The 25278-nt window shown below is 42.8% G+C and overlaps 1 protein-coding gene across 1 annotated transcript in view; it reads right to left on the bottom strand.

Annotated features, from left to right (window-relative positions):
* The window catches only part of LOC143808110 (fetuin-B-like), a 28737-nt gene extending 6799 nt beyond the window's left edge, over positions 1–21938 (bottom strand). The window contains exons 1-5 of the mRNA XM_077290414.1: positions 21626–21938; positions 17514–17624; positions 14578–14665; positions 3270–3430; positions 984–1091 (exon numbers count right to left, since the gene is read on the bottom strand). Coding sequence (XP_077146529.1) covers positions 984–1091; positions 3270–3430; positions 14578–14665; positions 17514–17624; positions 21626–21844 — 687 coding nt within the window. The 5' untranslated portion in view covers positions 21845–21938. The remainder of the gene's footprint in view (positions 1–983; positions 1092–3269; positions 3431–14577; positions 14666–17513; positions 17625–21625) is intronic.
* Between the last annotated feature and the right edge of the window lie 3340 nt (positions 21939–25278).

Genomic DNA, 25278 nt, shown 5'->3' with positions numbered 1-25278 from the left:
GCTCCATACAAAAAAATATACAACATATAATGCTGCATAAAGGTTAATAATGGCCCCATAAGATGCTCCATATTAAAATATGCCCCATATAATGCTGCATAAAAGGTTAATGATGGCTCCATAAGATGCTCCATATTAAAATATGCCCCATATAATGCTGCACAGAGGTTGATGGCCCCATAAGATGCTCCATAGAATAATATGCCCCATATGCTGCTGCGATTAAAAAAATAAATAAAATGATATACTCACCTCTTGTTGCTGTTGGAGAGGTGCTGTTGTCCTGAGCAGGCAGGGACACCAGCGTGCTCTGGGGGCCAGGTGCCAGAGTTGCCACTGGCACAGGCCCCTGGCACTTGCGATATTCACCTGTCCCCGTTCCACCGCCACGCGCCACTGTGTCTTCCGGGTCTCTGCAGTGACTGTTCAGGGAGAGGGCACGCATTAAACACGTCATCGCACCCTCTGACCTGAAAGTCACAGCCAGAGGATGTGAAGGACAGAGCCCGGCGGTGGAACGGGGACTGGTGAATATCGCATGGCTCACCCTCCCCCATCATACGCACCCCATCCTGGTGCAGTCTCTGCTTCTCAGATGGTCTTGGCGCCGGCAGCTCTTCCTGTGTTCAGCGGTCATGTGGTACCACTCATTAAAGTAATGACTATGCGCTCTACGCCTATGGGAGTGGAGTGGCGTCCATATTCATTACTTTAATGAGCGGTACCACGTGACCGCTGAACACAGAAAGAGCTGCCGGCACCAGAGACCATCTCAGAAGCAGGGAAGTACATAGACCGCGTCAGGAGGGGGTGAGAATGATGTGACAGCCGCCACTCCTGCCGCCCCCCTCCCCCGCCAACTCCCTGGGACAATGACTCGAGTTTAAGCCTAGAGGGGCACTTTCAGCCTAAAAAAAGGGCTGAAAATCTCGGCTTATTCTCGATTATATATGGTAATGCCATTAGTCTCCTGATCTACTTACAGCAAATTCACAGTCCAGTGGATCACACAGGGAGAAATCTTCAGTTGATTTGTTACAGATAGACTCATGAATCGTAAATTCCACATGGTAAGCTGTTCCTGCAACCACCTAGGAAGATGAGTACATATCGTTAGTTAAAGGTGGGTTACACCAGTGAATTGTGACTGTACCTAGCACAATGTTTAGAACATTGCAAAACCTAATTTTAATACATGAAAACTTGTGGCTTTTTAAAGTTCCAAAAATGCATCTTTAGTTCTACCACAAAGATAGAGAATAAGATCTTCTTTACTGAATATAGATTTCAAACATGTCTGGATCTTATGCATTTCCAGCGACTTACCTGCTCTAAACCATAACCATGATTTGCTTATTTCTAGGAGAGAAAAGTAGTAAGAAGGTCTTTTTTAATGACTAAAAAGGCAAATACAGAAAAAATATATATCTTGGTACCAGTGGCGTAACTACAAAGTTATGGGCCCCGGTGCGAACTTCCAAATGGGGCCCCCCCCCCACCTCCGTGACGCCCCCCCACCCCCTTCCCCTAGATACGCCTCGGACTGTTGCAGGAATCTCCTGCACTGCAACATGGTGTTGGGTGCCAGCACAGCCCGCACAGTGGTATATCCAGCACAGCCCGCACAGGGGTATATAGAGCACAGCCCACACAGGGGTATATACAGCACAGCCCACACAGGGGTATATACAGCACAGCCCGCACAGGGGTATATACAGCACAGCCCGCACAGGGGTATATACAGCAGAGCCCGCACAGTGGTATATCCAGCACAGCCCGCACAGGGGTATATCCAGCACAGCCCGCACAGGGGTATATAGAGCACAGCCCGCACAGGGGTATATACAGCAGAGCCCGCACAGGGGTATATACAGCACAGCCAGCACAGGGGTATATACAGCACAGCCGGCACAGGGGTATATACAGCACAGCCCGCACAGTGGTATATACAGCAGAGCCAGCACAGGGGTATATAGAGCACAGCCCGCACAGGGGTATATACAGCACAGCCCGCACAGGGGTATATACAGCAGAGCCCGCACAGGGGTATATACAGCACAGCCCGCACAGGGGTATATAGAGCACAGCCCGCACAGGGGTATATAGAGCACAGCCCGCACAGGGGTATATACAGCAGAGCCCACACAGGGGTATATACAGCAGAGCCCGCACAGGGGTATATGCAGCACAGCCAGCACAGGGGTATATAGAGCACAGCCAGCACAGGGGTATATAGAGCACAGCCAGCACAGGGGTATATAGAGCACAGCCAGCACAGGGATATATACAGCACAGCCCGCACAGGGATATATACAGCAGAGCCCGCACAGGGGTATATGCAGCACAGCCAGCACAGGGGTATATAGAGCACAGCCAGCACAGGGGTATATAGAGCACAGCCCGCATCTCATCTTCCCCCCCCCCCCCGATAATGGCCCCACAGTCCGGTGAAAAAGAAAAAAAAAAACTCTCCTCACCTTTCCTTTTGCCCGCGCTGCTCCTGGTGGCTGCAGTCTGCCCAGGACACTGCAGGTGCGCGATGATATGACGTCATCGCGCACCCGCAGTGTACTGTCAGAGGCAGAGCGGGGAATGATGGGAGAGGGAGCGTCAGGTGACGCTCTCCTCCATCATTGCATTGAACTATACCGGTGTCATAGACGCCGGTATAGTTAAATGCGGCGGCGGCGGCGGCGGAACAGTGCAGCGGCCCACTACTGGCATCGGCTCTTCTGGCATTTGCCAGAAGTGCCCGATGTCCAGCCCGGCCCTGCCCTGACCTGCCGGCCCGGGGCCCCTGACCTGCGGGGCCCGGTCGCAATGGCGACCGCTGCGACCGCGGTCGTTACGCCCCTGCTTGGTACCGTGTTAGCCAGTAGATAGAAAAATATTTAGAATTGAGAGTCCTCAGTGGTTGATACCTTTTAATGGCTGATTAATTAATTAATCAACCATTTATAATGAATTAATGGCCATTAAAAGGTATCAACCACTGAGGACTCTCAATTCTAAATATTTTTAAAAAGGCAAATGCATCAGTAATTCAATATGTGATGTTAAGTATATGTTGGAGGAAATTGGACAGCTCTGATTGACATTTGAAATATTCCAGCATTTACAGGGTAGTCTTATATTGCCTATATGTTTATTTATTGGCGACTTCACAAATGTAGACGATAACAGAATGCGCAATGTTTGTGTGTCTTAAAAGTGATATATTTGCATTTGCAATAAATTATGAATAATTGGCTGCTTTTGTTTTATCTTACCTGTTGAGCTCCTTTTGTGATGTTTCCAAGAACAAAGTATTTGTTGTAGTCACTTTCCTTGTTAAACTTCTCCAAACTCTCCTCTGCAACCTTTTGAATATTACTGTCATCCAGTGGTATAGAAAAATGGCAACCAGCACAACTCAATCCATCTCGAGCGGCTGAAATATGGAACAAATAAAATTGCTTACAATTATTTTCATGATTTCAATCAGTTATTGTTTTTAAGACTATTTAGCGTCCAATGACTTTAATGAGCCTTCACTTTTCCCAGCACCTGACAGCTGATCTGATCAGCTGACATGTGCTTGGAACAATCAAATAAATAAGGCAGCACTCTGTAGCGCCATAACTTGCAAAGATGAAATATGAAAATTTAATTGCATTACCACACTTGAAATATGAAAAATTGAGAAAGCTTAGTCTTAGAGAGGATTCACAAGTTCCCATACATATGAAGACTATATTCTAAGAGAGGATTGGCAGTGTTAGGACCTGGAAAAGAGAAACGCCTTAACGTGGCTTCCATGTATACATGAATTGGCCAATTTATGCACTAAGCTTTCTCAATTTTTCATATTTCTAGTGCGGTAATGCAATTCAATTTTCATATTTCATGTTTGGCGGTACAGAGTGCTGCCTTATTTATTTGATTGTATATGAGTTGGTGACTCTAGGCAAGCACCTGTTCAGACCAAGTCTATGTCTGGATGTGGCGGTCAGTTTTTTGAAATTTGTATTCATGTGCCTGGAACAGCCGCGGGTGGAATCGCGATTCACCTGCGGCTGTTAAATGTTACATGCCGCTGTCAAACACTGACAGCGACATTTAACATGCACGTGCAGGAAGTGCATCATTACCTCCTCCAATCGGCACCCATGTCACATGGGTCATCGATGGGTTGGCATGACAACCCGGAGTCAGCAGGAGACCCCTGTGGTTGTCACTGCTGGATCGCTATGAGTGCCCCCTGGTGGTCGGCGCTCACAGCAAGTGACCATATCTGCTACAGAGAGCAGGACTGCAGGCCTGCTCTATGTAGCAGAGGCGATCGGACAAGTGCAGCTTCTAGCCTCCCATGGAGACTATTGAAGCAAGTAAAAAGTAAAAAAAAAGGTTTTTAAAAATATTAAAAAAATTTAAAAAATTAAAGTTCAAATCACCTCCCTTTCGCCCCATTAAAAAAAACAATAAAAAAATCACGGTGACGCAGTGGTTAGCACAGCAGCCTTGCAGAGCTGGAGTCCTGGGTTCAAACCCCACCAAGGACAGCATCTGCAAAGAGTTTGTATGTTCTCTCCGTGTTTGCGTGGGTTTCCTCCGGGTACTCCGGTTTCCTCCCACGTTCCAAAAACATGCTGTTAGGGAACCTAGATTGTGAGCCCCAATGGGGACAGCAATGATAATGTGTGCAACCTGTAAAGCGCTGCGGAATTTGTTAGCGCTATATAAAAATAAAGATTATTATTATTATTATTATTATTATTATTATCAAATATACACATATTTAGTATCAATGGATTCAGAATCACCCAATCTATCAATACAAAAAAAGGATTAATCCAATCAGTAAACAGCATAGCGAGAAAAAAATGAAAAAGGACAGAATTACTTTTTTTGGTCCCTGCAACATTGCAATAAAATGTAATAACAGGTGATTAAAAGATTGCATACACTGGTATCAATTAAAACATCAGATCGGTGCACAAAAAATAAGCCCTCACTCAGTCCCAAATCCTTAACCCCTTCACCCCGAAGCCTGTTTTCACCTAACTGACATGGCCAATTTTTACAATTCTGACCACTGTCACTTTATGAGGTCATAACTCTGAAACGCTTCAACGGATCTTGGTGATTCTGAGATTGTTTTCTCGTGACATATTGTACTTTTATGATAGTGGTAAAACTTCTTTGATATGACTTGCATTTATTTGTGAAAAAAACAGAAATTTGTCGAAAATTATGAAAATTTCGCAATTTTCAAATTTTTCGTTTTTATGCCCTTAAATTAGAGAGTTATATCACATAATATAGTTAATAAACAACATTTCCCACATGTCTGCTTTACAGCAGCACAATTTTGGAAACATAATTTTTTTTTGTTAGGGAGTTATAAGGGTTAAAGGTTGAAAAGCGATTTCTCATTTTTGCAACAAAATTTGCAAAACCATTTTGTTTACGGACCACCTCACACTTGAAGTGACTTTGAGGGGTCTATATGACAGAAAATGCCCAAAAGTGACACCATTCTAAAAACTGCACCCCTCAAGGTACTCAAAACCACATTTAAAAAGTTTATTAACCCTTCAGGTGCTTCACAGGAATTTTTGGAATGTTTAAAAAAAATTGAACATTTAACTTTTTTTTCACAAAATTTTTACTTCAGATCCAATTTGTTTTATTTTACCAAGGGTAACAGGAGAAATTGGACCAAAAAAGTCGTTGTACAATTTGTCCTGAGTACGCCGATACCACACATGTTGGGGTAAACCATTGATTGGGCACATGGCAGAGCTCGGAAGGGAAGGAGCGCCATTTGACTTTTCAATGCAAAATTGGCTGGAATTGAGATCGGAACCCATGTCGTGTTTGGAGAGCCCCTGACGTGCCTAAACAGTGGAAACCCCCACAAGTGACACCATTTTGGAAAGTAGACCCTCTAAGGAACTAATCTAGATGTGTGGTGAGCACTTTGAACCTCCAAGTGCTTCACAGAAGTTTATAATGTAGAGCCGTAAAAAAAAATTAATATTAATTTTCACAAAAAATGATCTTTTTGCCCCAAATTTTTTATTTTCCCAAGGGTAGCAGGATAAATTGGACCCCAAAAGTTGTTGTGCAATTTGTCCTGAGTACTCTGATACCCCATATGTGGGGGTAAACCACTGTTTGGGCGCATGGCAGAGCTCGGAAGGGAAGGAGCGCCATTTGACTTTTCAATGCAAAATTGTCTGGAATTGAGATCGGAACCCATGTCGTGTTTGGAGAGCCCCTGACGTACCTAAACAGTGGAAACCCCCACAAGTGACACCATTTTGGAAAGTAGAGCCTCTAAGGAACTAATCTAGATGTGTGGTGAGCACTTTGAACCTCCAAGTGCTTCACAGAAGTTTATAATGTAGAGCCGTAAAAAAAAAATAATATTAATTTTCACAAAAAATGATCTTTTTGCCCCAAATTTTTTATTTTCCCAAGGGTAGCAGGATAAATTGGACACCAAAAGTTGTTGTGCAATTTGTCCTGAGTACGCTGATACTTCATATATGGGGATAAACCACTGTTTGGGCGCATGGCAGAGCTCGGAAGGGAAGGAGCGCCATTTGACTTTTCAATGCAAAATTGGCTGGAATTGAGATCGGAACCCATGTCGTGTTTGGAGAGCCCCTGACGTGCCTAAACAGTGGAAACCCCCACAAGTGACACCATTTTGGAAAGAAGACCCCCTAAGGAACTTATCTAGATGTGTGGTGAGCACTTTTAACCCCCAATTGTTTCACTAAAGTTTAGAATGTAGCGCTATGAAAATTAAAAAATAATTTTTTCTTTCCACTAAATGATGTTTTAGCCTGCAATTTTTTTTCCCCAAGGGTAACAGGAGAAATTGGACCACAAAAGTTATTGTCCAATTTGTCCTGAGTACACTGATACCCCATACATTGGGGGGAACCACTGTTTGGGCGCACGGCAGAGCTCGGAAGGGAAGGAGCGCCGTTTGAAATGCAGACTTAGATGGATTGGTCTGCAGGTGTCATGTTGCATTTGCAGAGCCCCTGATGTACCTAAGCAGTAGAAACCCCCCACAAGTGACCCCATATTGGAAACTAGACCCCCCACGGAACTTATCTAGATGTGTTGTGAGAACTTTGAACCAACAAGTGTTTCACTACAGTTTATCACGCAGAGCCGTGAAAATAAAAAATATTTTTTTTTCCACGAAAATTATATTTCAGCCCCCACGTTTTTATTTTCCCAAGGGTAACAGGAGAAATTGGACAACAAAAGTTGTTGTCCAATTTGTCCTGAGTACGCTGATACCCCATATGTGGGGAGGAACCACTGTTTGTGCGCACGGCAGAGCTCGGAAGGGAAGGAGTGCCGTTTGAAATGCAGACTTAGATGGATTGGTCTGCAGGTGTCTTGTTGCATTTGCAGAGCCCGTGATGTACCTAAACAGTAGAAACCCCCCACAAGTGACCCCATATTGAAAACTAGACCCCCCACGGAACTTATCTAGATGTGTTGTGAGAACTTTGAACCCCCAAGTGTTTCACTACAGTTTATAACGCAAAGCCGCGAAAATAAAAAATATATTTTTTTCCACGAAAATTATATTTTAGCCCCCACGTTTTTATTTTCCCAAGGGTAAGGCTGGTTTCACACTTGCGTTTTTATCTAAATGCGTTTTTTTTAAAAACGCATGTGTGAAAAAACGCATGTAAACGCGGTAAAACGCATGCGTTTTTTAGACGCATGCGTTTTTATAGAAAAACACAAGAAAAAACCAAAAAACCCTAACCCTACCCCTAACCCTAACCTGAAATACGTGGCACTGAAATACGTGGCACTGAAATACGTTTATATACGTATATAAGTGCCACGATATTTCAGTGGCCACGTATATAAGTGCCACGTATATAAGTGCCACGTATATAAGTTCCACGTATATAAGTGCCACGTATATAAGTGCCACGTATTTCACGTAAATGCCACGATATTTCAGTGCCACGTATTTCACGTAAATGCCACGATATTTCAGTGCCACGTATTTCACGTAAATGCCACGATATTTCAGTGCCACGTATTTCACGTAAATGCCACGATATTTCAGTGCCACGTATTTCATGTAAATGCCACGATATTTCAGTGCCACGTATTTCACTGAAATATCGTGGCACTGAAAGACGTGGCACTGAAAGACGTGGCACTGAAATACGTGGCACTGAAATACGTGGCACTATGACTGTCAGAAAATGTTCATTAAACGGTTAGGGGTGAGTTTAGGGGTAGGGTTACGGTTAGGGTTTGGATCCCTTTATCACCTTGATGGTGGTGGGTGACTTTTCAGTGTGTGTTCTGGTTTTTTTCTATAAAAACGCTTGCGTTTTTAACGCAAACAAACGCGTTGAGATCGGACGCCATGTCGCGTTTGGAGAGCCCCTGATGTGCCTAAACAGTGAAAACTCCCCAACTCTAACTGAAACCCCAACCCTAACCCCAGCCCTAACCCTAGCCCTAACCCTAACCCTAGTCCTAACCTTAGTCCTAACCCTAGCGCTACTTTCACACTAGCATTTTTTTGCATACGTCGCAATGCGTCGTTTTGGCGAAAAAACGCATCCTGCAAAGTCATCTGCAGGATGCGTTTTTTCCCCATAGACTAACATTAGCGACATATTGACACACGTCGCAAGCGTCGTGCGACGGTTGCGTCGTGTTGTGGCGGACCGCCGGCAGCAACAAACGTTACATGTAACTTTTTTTTGTGCCGACGGTCCACCATTTCCGACCGCGCATGCGCGGCTGGAACTCTGCCCCCACCTCCCCGCACCTCACAATGGGGCAGCGGATGCGTGGAAAAACAGCATCCGCTGTCCCCGTTGTGCGGCGCTTGCACAGTATGCGTCGGTATGTCGGGCCGACGCAGCGCGACGGCCCCGTACTGACGCTAGTGTGAAAGTAGCCTAACGGGAAAATGGAAATAAATATATTTTTTTAAATTGTATTATTTTTCCCTAACTAAGGGGGTGATGAAGGGGGATTTGATTTACTTTTATAGCGGGTTTATTAGCGGATTTTTATGATTGGCAGCCGTCACACACTAAAAGACGCTTTTTATTGCAAAAAATAGTTTTTGCATCACCACATTTTGAGAGCTATAATTTTTCCAGATTTTGGTCCACAGAGTCATGTGAGATCTTGTTTTTTGCGGGACGTGTTGACGTTTTTATTGGTACCATTTTCGGGTACATGACATTTTTTGATCGCTTTTTATTCCGATTTTTGGGAGGCGGAATGAACAAAAATCAGCAATTCCTGAAATTCTTTTAGGGGGGGCGTTTATACCGTTCCGCGTTTGGTAAAAAGGATAAAGCACTTTTATTCTTCGGGTCAGTATGATTACAGCGATACCTCATTTATGTAATTTTTTTATGTTTTGGCGCTTTTACACAATAAAAACTATTTTATATAAAAAAATAATTGTTTTTGCATCGCTTTATTCTGAGAGCTATAACTTTTGTATTTTTCTGCTGATGATGCTGTATGGCGGCTTTTTTTTTGCGGGACAAGATGACGTTTTCATTGGTACCATGCTTATTTATATCCGTCTTTTTGATCGCGTGTTATTCCACTTTTTGTTTGGCGGTATGAGAATAAAGCGTTGTTTTTTGCCTCGTTTTTTTTTTTTTTTACGGTGTTCACTGAAGGGGTTAACTAGTGATATAGTTTTATAGGTGGGGTCGTTACGGACGCGGCGATACCAAATATGTGTACTTTTATTGTGTGATTTTTTTTAATTTAGATAAAGAAATGTATTTATGGGTATTTTTTTTTTTTTTTTCTTTATTTAGGAATTTTTTTTTATTTTTTTTTTACACATGTGGAAAAATTTTTTTTTAACTTTTTTACTTTGTCCCAGGAGGGGACATCACAGATCGGTGATCAGACAGTGTGCACAGCACTCTGTCTGATCACCGATGTGACAGGCACGTTCCACAGGCTTGCCGGCGCCTGCTATGAGGATTCTCAGCAGACGCCGGCAAGCAGGGTCATCTCATGACCCGGAAGGAGTCCCGCGGCCATCTTGGATCCGGGGACTCCTTCCAGGTCACCGGAGCAGCGCGATCTCATCGCGTTGCTCCGGTGGGAGAGCGCAGGGAGCTCCCGTCCCTGCGCGATCCCCCTCTATGCCGCTGTCACTATTGACAGCGGCATCAGAGGGGTTAAATGCCCGCGATCGGCGATAGCTGTCATATACAGCTGACACCCGCACCCGATCACCGCGGCGCTCAGCGTGAGACCGTGGTGATCGAGCCGCCGTACTAGTACTGCGGTTGTCAGTAATGCAGTGCCGGCAGCGCAGTACTAGTACGGCGCATGTCGGGAAGGGGTTAAAAATGGAGACTCTACGCGTCTCGGAAAATGGCAACTTTTTTTTTATTTAGAAACTTTGGAATTCTTTTTCATCACTTAGATAAGAAAGAACCTAGGCATGTTTGATGACCTGGAGAATCATAATGGCTGGTCAGTTTTAGCATTTAGTGAACCTAGCAAAAAATCCAAGTGTGGGATTGCACTTTTTTGCAATTTCACTGCACTTGGATTCTTTTTTTCCCATTTTCTGTTACATGACATGGTAAAATTAATGGTGTTGTTCAAAAGTACAACTTGTCCTGCAAAAAGCAAGCCCTCACATGGCCATTTTGATCAAAAAATAAAAAAGTTATGGCACTGGAAAGAAAGGGAGCTAAAAAATGAAAATGCAAAACCAAAAATACCCCTGGTCGTTTAGGGGTTAAAGGAGTTGTGCCACTATGAAGAATACTTTTAAGCAAGCAGAAAAGGTGGAAACAAGTGGTTTTGTAATTTACAATTATTAAAAATTATATTCAAAATCGAATAAACGTTTATCATCTGATGTATGCTCCCTAGCGCCCCCTGGCGTTATTCCGTCTGCAAGCTTCTTTATCTGTCCTCGACCCCCCAAATCCCCTCCCCCAGTGTACACACAACTTATGCTCCCTGCGCTCATCTCATACAGGTCTGACAGCGAGCATATTACTGTAGAAACACAGAAGCATGTCAGTGATTCCCTCCACCTCTTCCACCCACTCACAGGTCTGACAGCTTCACAGACCTGTGCGAGCTCAGGAAGCGCATGTCTGCAATTGCTCAGGCCTGTGAAGTAGAACGATCTCACCCAGAGGTCAGATCTGTCAGTTAGCATAATTTAAAATGACTCTCATTAACTCTATATAAAGTTTTGCTATTCTAACTGGATTTTTCTGACATTTTCTTAGTTGTATTTTAATTGAAAAGTTATAGTCCTTAAACAGCTTACAACATAGGAAAGGGATCTCATTGTTGAAAGGTATCAGTCAGGAGTAGAGATGAGCAGACACCTGGATGTTTGGGTTCAGCCAAACAGTTACAAAAAGTTCTGGTTCGGGTTCCAGAAGAGTACCCGGACCCGAACCCACAGTTCACTGGAATAATTTCACTGCAGTGAACTCGCCTCTGCACCATGAGACTTTCTCACGGTGCTTGTGGGGATCTCACTGAGATCGCACCACAGTTCATTTGCCGGCTGGGAACGCAGCCTCAGTGATGTCTCTGCTAGTCACTGACTCTGTGCTGGCAGCAGCTCATTTACCAGTGGTTCTCAGCCTGGACGGTTGCATCTTGGCATTGTCCAGCTTGAAAACTGTTTATCCTCCAAACATGGATTATGATGTGGGACAGAACAAGGGACAGATGAGGGATATTGTTGTTTTTTTATTTTTGTTTTATTACAGGAGACGAGGGATTCAGTGGAATTAGGCGTTAGGTAATTATAAGTGTGTTTGTTATTTTTAAATAAAAAAAATAAAAAATGTTTTGCTTTATTTCAAATAAAAGACTTTATTCTGGCTGTGTCTTTGTTTACAATGTAACTATAGGATTAGTAATGGATAGGTGTCTTATAGACACCTCTCCATTACTAAGGGTACTGTCACACAGTACCATTTTGATCGCTACGACGGCACGATCCGTGACGTCGCAGCGATCGTATGATTATCGCTCCAGCGTCGTAGACTGTGGTCACACGTTGCAATCACGGCGCTGGAGCGATGCCGAAGTCCCCGGTAACCAGGGTAAACATCGGGTAACTAAGCGCAGGGCCGCGCTTAGTAACCCGATGTTTACCGTGGTTACCAGCGTAAACGTAAAAGAAACAAACAGTACATACTTACATTCTGGTGTCTGTCCCCGGCGTTCTGCTTCTCTCCACTGTGTAAGCGCCATAGCCGGAAAGCACAGCGGTGACGTCAGACGTCACCGCTGTGCTCGCTTTCCGGCTGGCAGACGCTCACACAGTGGAGAGAAGCTGAGACGCTGGAGGACAGACACCGGAATGTGAGTATGTACTGTTTGTTTTTTTACTTTTACGCTGGTAACCACGGTAAACATCGGGTTACTAAGCGCGGCCCTGCGCTTAGTTACCCGATGTTTACCCTGGTTACAAGCGAACACATCGCTGGATCGCTGTCACACACAACGATCCAGCGATGTCAGCGGGTGATCAAGCGACGAAAGAAAGTTCCACACGATCTGCTACGACGTACGATTCTCAGCAGGATCCCTGATCGCTGCTGCGTGTCAGACACTGCGATATCGTAACGATATCGCTAGAACGTCACGAATCGTACCGTCGTAGCGATCAAAATGGTACTGTGTGACAGTACCCTTAGCCGTGGGCTTGATGTCTCCTGACATTACAAAGGTGACATCAATCCCACAAATATGATCCCCTCTTGTCACCGCTACAGGGCAAGTGGGAAGAGCCGGGTAAAGCGCCTGAATTGGCGCATCTAATAGATGCACCTTTTCTGGGTGGTTGCTATTTTTAAACTGGGGAGGAAACAATATCCATGGCCCTTTACCAGCCAGAGAATACAAGCCCCCAGCTGTCTGCCTCTAATAAAAAGCTGAAGATTAAGTGGGATTTTACCTTTCAGCACGCAACAACCCTAATTCGGTCTCCAAATCAACAAAAGTATGGTTTTGCCAGAGGAATATAAGCGTTTTGGAATGGCCCTGCCAAAACCCAGACCCACAATCTGACAGACTTGGAGCGCTACTGCAAGAAAGAGTGGGCAAAGATCGTCAATTCCAGATGCGCCATGCTGATAAGACTACTGCCAAAAAAAACCTGAATGCTGTCAGAAATTCCAAGGTTCAAATTCTAGTTTAAGAGTGTGCATATTTATTCAACCACATTATTTTATTTTTTATTTTCATCAGCAAAAGATTTCAGTTTATTTTTCAATTGAATTGTACACATTAGACATTAAAGGTGGAAAAGTTCTGAAATGATTCTTCTTGGTATGATTTTTTTAAATTCTAAATCTTGCATTTTAACAGGGATGTGTACATTTTTATATCATCTGTACATATCCATTAACTCTTAAGGCCTCATATAAATTAGACTAATGAGGAACACACCCACCAATATGGACAAGTTTGTTCTACTGTCTAATATCCAAGAAGTATCGTTTTGCCTTGCGGAGATTGACATGCTAAGCATGCCGAGATGAGGATACTTAAAGCCGCAATGCTCCTCTGGGAAATATGCTAATTATGCAAATTGTCTCTTCAGAGAGGAAGAGAACTAGATCTCTGGTGTTACCTATTTGAAGTAGCAATCCTACAAGTCAATGTTGACCCTTTAATGAGCCTTGTCACATGACTTAGGATAATAGCCAAACCAGAATCTCAATTTGCAGACACTGTGTTTCAGGGTACTGCCCCTCATCAGTGCAAAATGGAGATCTGGTTTGCCTGTGTGAGAGGCGTCCGACCGATATCCAAGAAGTATCGTTTCTCCTTATGGAGATTGACATGCTAAGCATGCCGAGATGAGGAGACTTAAAGCCGCAATGCTCCTCTGGGAAATATGCTTCTTATGCAAATTGAGCCAAACCAGATCTCCACTTTGCACTGACGAAGGGCAGTACCCCGAAACACAGGTCTGCAAATTGAGATTCTGGTTTGGCTATTATCCTACGTCATGTGACAAGGCTCGTTAAAGGGTCAACATTGACTTGTAGGATTGCTATTTCCAATAGGTGGCACTAGAGTTCTAGTTCTCTTCCTCTCTGAAGATATAATTTGCATAATTCTACTATCTAATGTATATGTGGGTGCTGGCTGACTGATGTTAGGGAAAGATGTCAATGGTGCATATCTGATTTCGGACTTCTAGTGGCCCTCTTCTGCGTGACATAAGCTGCTAGCCAATGTGTCAGACAGAGGCTTTCCAATAGAGAACTGTAGAGTCGACTGTGATAAGTGGTGGCTGAACGATTTTCTGAAACTTTGTTCGGCAGATAGCCATCTGTACAGCTTTAGCTCCTTTCAACTTAACTCCTAATATTATCCAATATCCCTAATACTTCATTACTTTTGTGCCTTCTCTTGTTGCTACACCATCCTATCTCTAATAACTCTAACAGGACAAATTTAAGGCCACACAACCTTCTGCCAGTTGCATGGCTCCTACCCTTGAGATATTGTATCTTTTTTTGCTGTTTTAATCAAGAGTCGTACCTGGACTCAATGTGCAATCATAGCTTTGGAGAAAAGCAATTCTTTTGGGTTTATTCAAATGGAATATCACTTTGCATTGTCCAAAGACCTGCAACAATAATGTAGATTTTAGAATTACCATAAAGAAGAATAAAAAGTAAGATTGCCACAAACAAACAGTAATTTTTACCAACAGTTATAATGTACAGTATATTGCTATGGAATGGACAGTTGAATAGAAAGTTAGCTGAATTTCTAAGATTTAAAGAGGCTCATGGCAATATATAACTGCATTAATGTCCACCTCCAAGGATAATCTTCTACCCAATTATATCAAGTATGGAGAGCCAGAAAGTATGGTGTCTGGATTCTATTTTAAATACTAGGACCTGTACATTTTACTCATTGAGCGTTGTTTGGTTGTGTCAGGGACTGTGCTGCCTAACATGCATTCTACATTCAATGTCAGACCAGGCAGTACAGTATCGCTGGAGCAAAACATTAGTTATGTTTTAATAAATTTATATGGTGGTAACTATCCTTGAAAATACTTATTTTTAGAGGATGCAGGATTTTAAAAGTTATCAGTGAAACTGTTCTCTGCACATCGGTATTGGACAAACTTACCTATTTCTGCAACAGTTGACAATGCACATTGGGGCATGTTTATCAATACTGGCTAATTTTTAGAGAATGTAAACTTGGACTAGACGATTTTAAAATGCGCCAAATCTATCCAAGTGGTCCATACTGTTTGGTAAATATAATTTTACCACTTACTGATTGCCTTACTTTTTGCCAGAAATGTATGTCACAACTTTGGCACATTGTGTCACACAGCAGAGCCCCTTTTCCGACATGTCATACCCATTTTCAGCAAGGCCCACTCCCTATTTGGACATATACTATGAAGTGTCAAAATTGTGTCATAAATATTGTGCATGTCATAAAAGTACTTTTTCGCTAATATAGCAGTAATAATATAATTCTATTTAGATTAGAAAATATTCCCCAAAGTGTGGGGGAAATACAAGTGAACCCTGTCTTCTGCTTGGAGTGGAAAGGAGGATTAAGCATGTTGTATCTCCCTCCAATTAGGAGAAAAGCATAACCAGAAGTGTCTAGCATTGGGCAATCTCTCTCTTTCTAATTAAAGGGAACCTGTCAACCTGCGGGGCAGTCCGGTCCAAGGGGTGTGCTCTTCTTGGTCCAGCACCTCCCATCTTCTTACTACCACCATCCTCCTGCTTGCTTCATGTGGATGACGCATCCCTGCATCATCCACACAGTTTGCTTGGCATCGCTCTCCTGCGCAGGTGTACTTATCTAGCCCTGTTGAGGGCAGAGCAAAGTATTGCAGTGCCGGGAATGATCAGAGAGGCCCGACACCTGCACACTGCAGTACTATGCTCTATCCTCAACAGGGCAGACAAGTATACCTGCGCAGGAGCGTGATGCCGGGGAGCCTGTGTGGATGATGCAAGGACTCGTCATCCACATGAACCAAGAAGATGGGAGGCGCTGGACCACGAAGAGCGACACTTCTCAGACAGGACCGCCCCACCCTGCAGGTGAGTATAATAAAAGTTATTTTTCTTCGCTTACAAGTCAGATCAGGGACAGATATACAGCATTATAGAATGCTGTATATCAGCCCTGATAGGCGGTGGCTGTAACTCATATCGGCCAAACCTGGTGAAAGGTTCCCTTTAAATGGGTTGTCCAGGTCTGGCACAAAAGACTGTAGTCACTCTATGAATGCTGCCAACAGTATGCATATCCCATACCTGTGATCACATGACCGCCCAGTCTCACCACCGGCCCTGGAGAATCATGACACGCTGAGTCAGGCATGCTATGAGAATTCACAGTCCTACATAATTACAGACTTTCGTGCCAAGACTGGACAAGCCCTTTAAGCAAACTTACACACTTCCCAGATTTGAGTGTGCATGTATAAGGGCAAGTCAAAATACATAGCTATATTTCAGGAATGACCATCTTTTAATTTAATAGTCCCAGGCAAGGCATTCCAGAATAAATGTTCAATAAGAAGAGGTTTCTGAAGCACAAGGTAAAGGGGTACTCTGTCTTTTCATATCCAGAAAGATAAGGGGCTGACTTTTTTATATTTACATAAAGGAACCCAATGGAATTAAAATAATTAAAATGAACTCACCCTTTAAAGGCTATGGGAGCATGATAATAGTTTCAGTTACAATCAAAATTATTCAACTGCTATTGCAAATTAAAGAGAATGTGTCATGTCCCCAAATGCTATAAACCTGTAGATAAGGGGTTAATCTGCAGGTTAATAGCAGTCTAAAGCTGTGAAGCTGGCACAATGAAGGCAAGGCTAATGGTAGGAAATGAACTTTCTTTCTCCCAGCAGCCTACGACTTTCAGTTGCGGCCGGTGTGGCTTAGTCACTGTTCCGTACATAGTGAGCGTCAGCTGTTACCAGTCTTAGCACTGACTGAAGGCCAGTTCAGCACTGATGCATTGCTGAGCCAGTTGTCAGTTCTCGGGCTGGTTGCAGCTGTAACAGGGGTTTTTAGTGTGACATAGCTAAACTCAGCAGCACTGCCCCTCCCCCAACACCCTCATGCAGGAGGTTAGACCAGGAGATCAGAGGTGTATCATTAGAATTCAAACACAGGGAAATCTGCCCTAAGCTGTGGCGGACACATGCTCTTTCCTTTGAGTGTTACAGCCTGCTTATGATTGGTCAGCATCATACACGGAGAAGTATTTACCCCCAGAGAAAATGCTGATAACATCCACCTAGATTTTATAAAAGTGAGTGTTTCTCTAAATTCTACACAAAGTACCACAGCTAATGACTGCTCTGTGTCAAAATTTCTCAAGCTTTTCATGCCAAGCATCTTTAGTACTTAGTATATCATTCTTTGGTTGTTAAATAAAGACGGAAACAATGATTGTCCTGATGTACTTACTGCTTCATGACGAGGCTTGGCCCCACAATCTTTCCAAAGTTCCCGACTCAGTACGTGACATTGAGTTTCCAAAACATCCAATGTCAGATAAAATACAAATCCATTCTCCTCCTGTAAATGAAAATAATAATGAAAGTAAATATTTTTGTGTCACTTTCACATCTCACCAACAAATGGTTGGAGCATACTAAATTTCACCAAATATATATTTATCAACCTAAACTAACAATTCCAAACATAGCAAGTGTCGCAGTGCTTGACCTGGCTTGGTCATGCTTAAATAGCCTAGGAAGTCTCAATTATTAAGTTAGAACAGTGTGGTCACAATTTACCTTTATCAGATTATTTTCTTGTTATATTTAGAACATTTACAAGTGAAACATCCTTGAGATGACCCACCAAAAGTTGCATTGAAAAGTGGCCTTCTAGGTGGCACAGTCCTTCTTAAAGAATATTGTCAGTATGTATATTATATAATATAGAACTGGGAAAAACTCATAGGCAATCTGGTCTGGATAGGGGGTTGTATTTTGGAGACGTTTCAATGTGTATGGATAAATACAGTTACAGTAATGAGAGAGATGACAAAGTACTGCTTTTCTTGTTCAGTTTATTTTAAGTCACATGAAAATTATCCAATGTTGTTTGATGTCTGAGTTGCACTGATGCACCAATGTCTAAGAAGAACTTCAGGAAGTGGTCCATATTTAGAAATTAGCCAGTAGGCCACGAGGCATTGCAGGCACTTGGCATTATAAGCACCTCTAATAAGGGGGTATATATATATATATATATATATATATATATATATATATATATATATATATATAGTCAAAACTGTCTACTGGACTACTAACCAAATATGAAAACACTAGTGATAGCGAGTGTCACGCATCAAGGTGCTTGGGTGCACTCATTACTCGATCGAGTATCGCAGGTGCTCGAGCGCCATGCTCAAGTCACCAACCCTATTAGACAGCCAATGAACATGCGGGGATTGCATTATACAGTAAGCAGGGGTGAACATACAGCTGGTGCAGCTCCACCGGGTTCCAGAGATGGAGGGGGCCCCTGCAGGGCTACTAATAATGAGGGCAATCTGGCCTTTCTCTGGCCCCGAGGCTCCGGGGGTTGGCCAGATTGCCCTCATGTGTGGTGATCCCTGCAGCTCCGCTGCCTGCAGGAGTAAAAAATGGCAGTGGAGCGGAGCTGCAGGGGTCCCTCCATTGCTTCCTTCCAGTGCTTTCTGTTTGACACAGACATGCGGCTGTATGACATCAGCATTCAGCATGCGACTGTGTCAGAGAGAGAGCTGACGGCAATGATGATGCTGCAGCTGCGGGGGAACTTGCAGAGAGATGAGTGGTGGTGGTATGGTTTTTTTTTAACGGTACATTGGGGGGACTATAATGAAGGTGATGGGGAAAAATGATTGGGGCGGTGGAGAGGGCAATGATGGAGGTGGAGGAGAGGGAAATGATGGAAGTGGTGGACAGGGCAATGATGGAGGTTGTGGAGAGAGCAATGATGGGGTGGAGAGAGGGCAGTGATGGAGGTGCAGGAGAGGGCAATGATGGAAGTGGTGGACAAGGCAATGATGGAGATTGTGGAGAGGGCAATGATGGGGTGGAGAGAGGGCAATGATGGAGGTGGGGAGAAGGCAATGATGAAGGTGGGGGTGAAGGCAATGATGGAGTGTTGGAGAGGGCAATGATGAAGGTGGTGGAGAGGACAATGATGGAGGTGGTGAAGAGAGCAATGATGGAGGTGGGGGAGAGGACAATGATGGGTGTGGTGGTGAGGTTAATGATGGAGGTGGGGGAGAGGAGGACAATGAGAGATGTGGGGGATTGGGATGGGAGGAAGGGGGACTTATAATGTACTTATAAACAGGGGGAAGCAGAGGAGGATGTTAGATATATAAGTAAAATGATTTGGGTGGTGGAGGAGGGTGCTGAGTTCCCAATAGCATCCTCCTCCATCTCACAATTCACACAAAGTGGTGCTATCGGGACTTAAAATGTATTGGGGAGTGGGAGGGTAAGGTGCATAGAACATTTTATAATGAACTGAAAGGTGGGAGAAGACCCTGTCAGGGACTTGCATTGAATTGGGAGGAGGAGGAGGATGCTCGGTACCCAATAGCGTCTTCTCCCACATCCAAATTCATTATGATGCTATCAAGGACATAATGAATGGGGGAAACAGGACAGAGACTAATGGGGGAAACAGGACAGAGACTAAGGCTATGTGCACATGTTGAGGATTTGCAGGAGAAAATTCTGCTACATGTCCTAATGCAGTGCTCCCCAACTCTGGTCCTCAAGAGACATCAACAGATCATGTTTTCAGGATTACCTTGCACAGGTTATGGAATTCTTGCCTATCCAGATGATGCAATTATCACCTGTGGGCCATACTAAGGAAATCCTGAAAACATGACCTGTTGGTGGCTCTTGAGGACCGGAGTTGGGGAATACTGTCCTAATGTGTTATTTTTTTGCAACGTTTTTGCCATGCTTTTGTTACGTATTTCCCCCACTCATTATTATGGGTGAAATATGCTGCAAGAATTGACATTATGCAAATTTTAATCTGCTGCAAATTTGCAAGGAAAAAATATGAGACTTCAGGGATCTCATTCACTTTGCTTGTACTGTAAAACCTTGCATATTTTCCGTCTGCAAATAGCCTTACAGTTAATTGGGGAGAGCCACAGACTGAATAATTTAAATTATTGGTTTGTAGAGATTATAGTTAATAAGGGGCACAGTGTTGGTCATCATTTTATATTTTTAATGGTGCTTGGCTAATAGTATATAAATTGTGGGGTACATATCTGTATTCAGTGGGGAGACACATGCATGTATACAATTTATGTGTCCTCATTATTTTCTGGGCTTCGAAGATCATCATAACAAGATGAGTCTTGGCTGTGAGATGTCAACATGAAGGTCTCACTAGATGGAGAAGAAAAAGCAGAAAACGTCTCTTATCAGACGATACATCAGCGGTAAGTGCCTGGATGTAAATATTATTCTGTATCTGCACTGTGTGACTTGGAGTAATAATGTTATCTGTAAAATCCCTTATTCTACATTCTCACATTTGTGTGAAATGTCTGTGTGCTTCCATATTTTTTATCAGACAGCACACGGACTCGTAGAGTTTTATAGGTCCATTCACACATGCATGAAAATCACGGATCTGAGAGTGAGATCCGTGAGGGTTAGAGAATGTCCTATTGTGATCCAATTTTGAGGATAAGAATAGAACATGCTTAATGCATCTATAAAAGTGGGTAGCACACCGACACTGCACATGGATGCAGGAATGTTGCCTTATCATGTATAGCACAGTGCCTTAGTATATAGTGTACTCACTTATTATGTATAGCACAGTCCCTTAGTATAGAGTGTACTTATTCTGTATAGCATAGTCCATTTGTATGTAATGTAGTCACTTATATATAGCACAGTCCCTTAGTATATAGTGTACTTGCTTATTATGTATAGCACAGTCCCTTAGTATAGAGTGTACCTACTTATTCTGTATAGCATAGTCCCTTAGTATATAGTGTACTCACTTATTATGTATAGTGCCATCTGTAGTTACATCGTTTCCTCTTTTAATATGTATAACAGCTTCCCTTATTACGCACAATCCTCTCTAGTCATATATGGTGCCGTCCCTTATTATATAGCTTCCTCTTCTGTTCTGTACAGCACTGTCTTTTACATAGTGTACTCTTGTTATTTACGGTACACTCTCTTCATTACCTAGTCCCCTGTCTTGTTAGAATATAAAATGACAGCTGATGGAGCAGACGGTGATCAGACAACCATTCTATCAGGTCCTTCATTAGAAAAGAAGCTTTACCATGCTCCATCAGCAGTCACTTCATTATATTTTCTAACGAGAGGATGGTATGTAACAAAAACAGGGCTCTATATAATCCAATATGTAAGAGATGCAGCTGTACATAACAAAAGAGGCACTGTGTAATAAATGACGGCAATATACATAAAAAAGGAGACTATGTAAGATATATGTCAGTGTCCACCCCTGACAGTAGGTATTGATATTGTAGATCAGATTTATATCATACTTACATCGAACTGTTGTTGTACGTTGGAAATTCGTTTTAGTCCAAGCACAGACCCTTCCCTTCGGTTGGCATTTAGCTGACGTAAAGACAAATCAGCAGCAGCTTCTGCAGCAGGGTCGTTGCAAGCAATGGAAGCTATCTCTGGTTCTTTATTACCACGAGATCGTCCAGCAGTAGCTAAGAATACCTGGATGGAAATCAACAGTAATGTAGAGACCTTCATCCTTCCCGGAAGAAGGATCAAGATGAAAACTTGGTCTGTTCACGTCTCACAATATTCACTGTGGTCACTGTACCCAGCAAACAATTCATATTCCCTGCTAACTTATATACATGGTTACCATAAGGATAAATCACCTTTACCCCTTTCAACATGTCAGCAAACAAGAGTCAATGATTAGGCAAATGTCCAACTTAATACAGCAATGTCAGATACAAACCTTAAGCAAATGATCAATGTTTTCATCATTTGTGGCCTTGACACAACGTACAAAGTTTACTTCCACTCTTCCACTATTATTTTTATAACACTATTTATATCAGAATGTTGTTGAATAATAGAATACAGTAAATTAATGATATTATGTACAATATAATGTATGAAAACATGGAACAGTCATGAAACAAATGTTATATTTCTAGTGAAATAGCCCATGTATGCGTCAATAAAAGCTTGGCTATGGACTACTCATAGGTCATACTATGCCTCCAATTTATACATAGGTTTTTAACCACAGATTCAGATGGAGCTTGTGAAAAAAATAGTTGCATAATGTATTACAGAGCTGATATTCTCTCCTAGAAACATTGCTTCTAGAGAAAAAGATGGTACATCTTGGAGGAACTGTAGTTATGGAGGCCCTTTGAGTATTTAAGATTCCATAGTAGTCTATATTTATCCATTTTATGGTCTTCTAGATCATTTGGATAAAGCCTACATATGGTTTCACGTACATGCGTAAGGATGTGGAGGTGTTGGCCATGCTCCCTCTTGAAGACACATACTGTATAGTTGCAATGTATTTTGATGTGCAATGTGTTTAGTTCAGTGAGTAATTAGTAATAGAGTTTTGGTCTTTCCAGCCACAAATAGTTGATAGGGACAGGTAGACTTAATGGTTGGGATTATCCCAGAGTGGGAGGGACTAAAGTGAAGGAAGAGAGAAAGTTTCCTGTCAGGAGGGCAGATAGCTACATGATGTCCATGGCACTTCTGAAATAGGATCCGGTCCTGTAATTGAAAGAAAATAAAGTCAGCACTCTAAAATGATACAAATAGTGAAATTTATTTCCAATTGGCAATCCAGAAAGGTGAAAATTTTCGGTCTATTGCTCAGACCTTCATCAGTTTCCTGTGACCTCTGCCACTAGGCGATGCCATTCTTGCACTTGAGTCAGGACTTTGATCTCACGGTAACAACCCGGTTTGACAACCCTTCAGATCATTCCACTGGCCAGTTGCCATTCTATGGATGTAATCCAAATCCCTGTATACATGGTTAAACGCTGAAGGCCAGATTTCCCCTTGGGACTTCTAAATGGAGTGACTTGTACAAAGCCTGTCAATTGAAGCCCCATTTAGAGCTAACAGGCTTCCAAAAACAGCTTTATTACAATCTGACTTTAATTAGCACAAAATAATTCAGGTGACACTTTAAATTAAGGTTAAGAATTCAGTACTAGATAGTGCAGAATTTATACTATTGGCATTACATTTTCAGGAATTTGTATGATTTTGTTATCTCATCGGATCTTTTTCTCTGGTGATGACACTTATCGTTTAACTAATATCAAACATGACTTAAAGATGTGAACACTGACACCTGACCTTTTCTGCCTTGTAAAGGTTACATAACAGTTATTAATTAACAGACTGTTCTAGGAAAATATCCAGTCTGGAGCCGATTCATTTGTATTGTAAACTAAAGAAAACATTCACCTAAATGGTTAGTTATAAGGCTGGCATTTATATTAGATAAATGTTAATCTAACCCTGATTTCGGTAAGGCCAGTCAGCCACTTGGCAAAATGTCAGGACACAGAAGGATTGGGCAGTTGGATGTTCGGAGGATGCAATGTTGAATGAGACAGATAACTGCTGCCTGGTAGTGGACGCAGATATAGCTTACAACCATGGAAGCTTCATCACTTATCCTAGTTCCTTTGATGCATCTTTACAACTCAAAGCTTTAACCCTATTGGTCATGAAATTCATGTATTGTCCATGCCCTTAGCTGCTGCTCGATGTGTTAATCGTGCAGTAAAATTTTGAGTTCAAAGAAAAGTCGAGTGAGTAGCCCACTTTCACTTGCACGTGAGAGCACAGAGCTGGCAACCATTTCTGTAAAAAATGATGGCTGGAGGGCAGGGGTGTACACAAAATTAATGGGGCTCCAGAAATGTTAATTGGGTCCCCACCCCAACAAAATAATTATTATTCAGTGGGGTCACAAAACAGCATATCTCACAATTTTGCAGTTCTTACAAAGTAATTTTCCTCCTACTAAAGCCCTAGATTTTCTTTTCATTGCACCCATAAAGTATGATGCTAACAAAAGTACCATGCAAATACAGTATGATACTCCTACAGTACCCTTAACATGCAAAGTATGGTGATCCAACTGTACCACACATCAACTCCCACGGCAAACAATGGTGACCCCAACACAGTATGATCACCCATCTGTGACACCCACACAGCCCTCCATGCACTATAATGGGTCTACCTACAGTATAATGGCCACAAAACACTGTGTAATGGCCCTGACTGGCCCTCCAAACAGTAAAATTGCCCCCACATAACCCTCGACACAGTATGGTGGACCCCATACAAACCCTCACACTATATAATTGCTTGGAGACAGTATAAAGTCTTCCACATAGCCCTCAAAATATTATAATGGTCCCGGCATAGCCCTCCAAACATTATTATGGCCCCCGACATAATCCTCCATATAGTATACTGCATTCCATAGTTCACCATACAGTATAATGCACACCTAGTCCTCCATACATTCCTCGCTTGCATGTGCCAGTAACTCCACATCGCAAATATTGGCAAGGCTTTGGAAGATGAGGAAAAGGTGTGTACTCCAGCTCCTAAAATCTTGAAATTCTTTATTGGTGCATATAAATATAGCGTGATTAAAATCCTTGCACAAAGGTGGATGCCGTCATTGTGAGCAGCAGAGGGTAGTAGTTGAATACCAGGTACAACATGCCCATCGGTATTCTGGTCAGCTTTTGCACATTCCAAAGACATACTGATAGGGAATTTAGATTGTGAGCCCCAACAGGGACAGCAACGATATTGTGTGCAACCTGTAAAGCGCTGCGGAATATGTTAGCGCTATATAAAAAAATAAAGATTATTATTTATTATTATAACAACTGACGAGCGGGCATCTGTGAAGTTCTGCAAAACTTTGGGGAATCAACCAAGATGGTGAGCGGCAATGATGCCATATTCAGCGTAACCGTCCTGCTTCTGTCTCTACTCAAACGCTGCCCAGACGCTATGGGGCCCCTGAGAAGGCGGAGGGGGGGGCACGGTGCCAGCAGTGGGCCCATCGCCATCATCGGAAGATCAGCTGTACTGGCATTTAGCCGATACAGCTGATCGCATTGATGGGAGAAGGAGCGCTACGCTTCTTTTCC

The sequence above is a fragment of the Ranitomeya variabilis genome, chromosome 2 (assembly GCF_051348905.1).
Source record: "Ranitomeya variabilis isolate aRanVar5 chromosome 2, aRanVar5.hap1, whole genome shotgun sequence".
Lineage (NCBI taxonomy): Eukaryota > Metazoa > Chordata > Amphibia > Anura > Dendrobatidae > Ranitomeya > Ranitomeya variabilis.
Note: the sequence above shows the minus strand (reverse complement) of the source record. Positions and strands in the feature narration are given on the sequence as shown.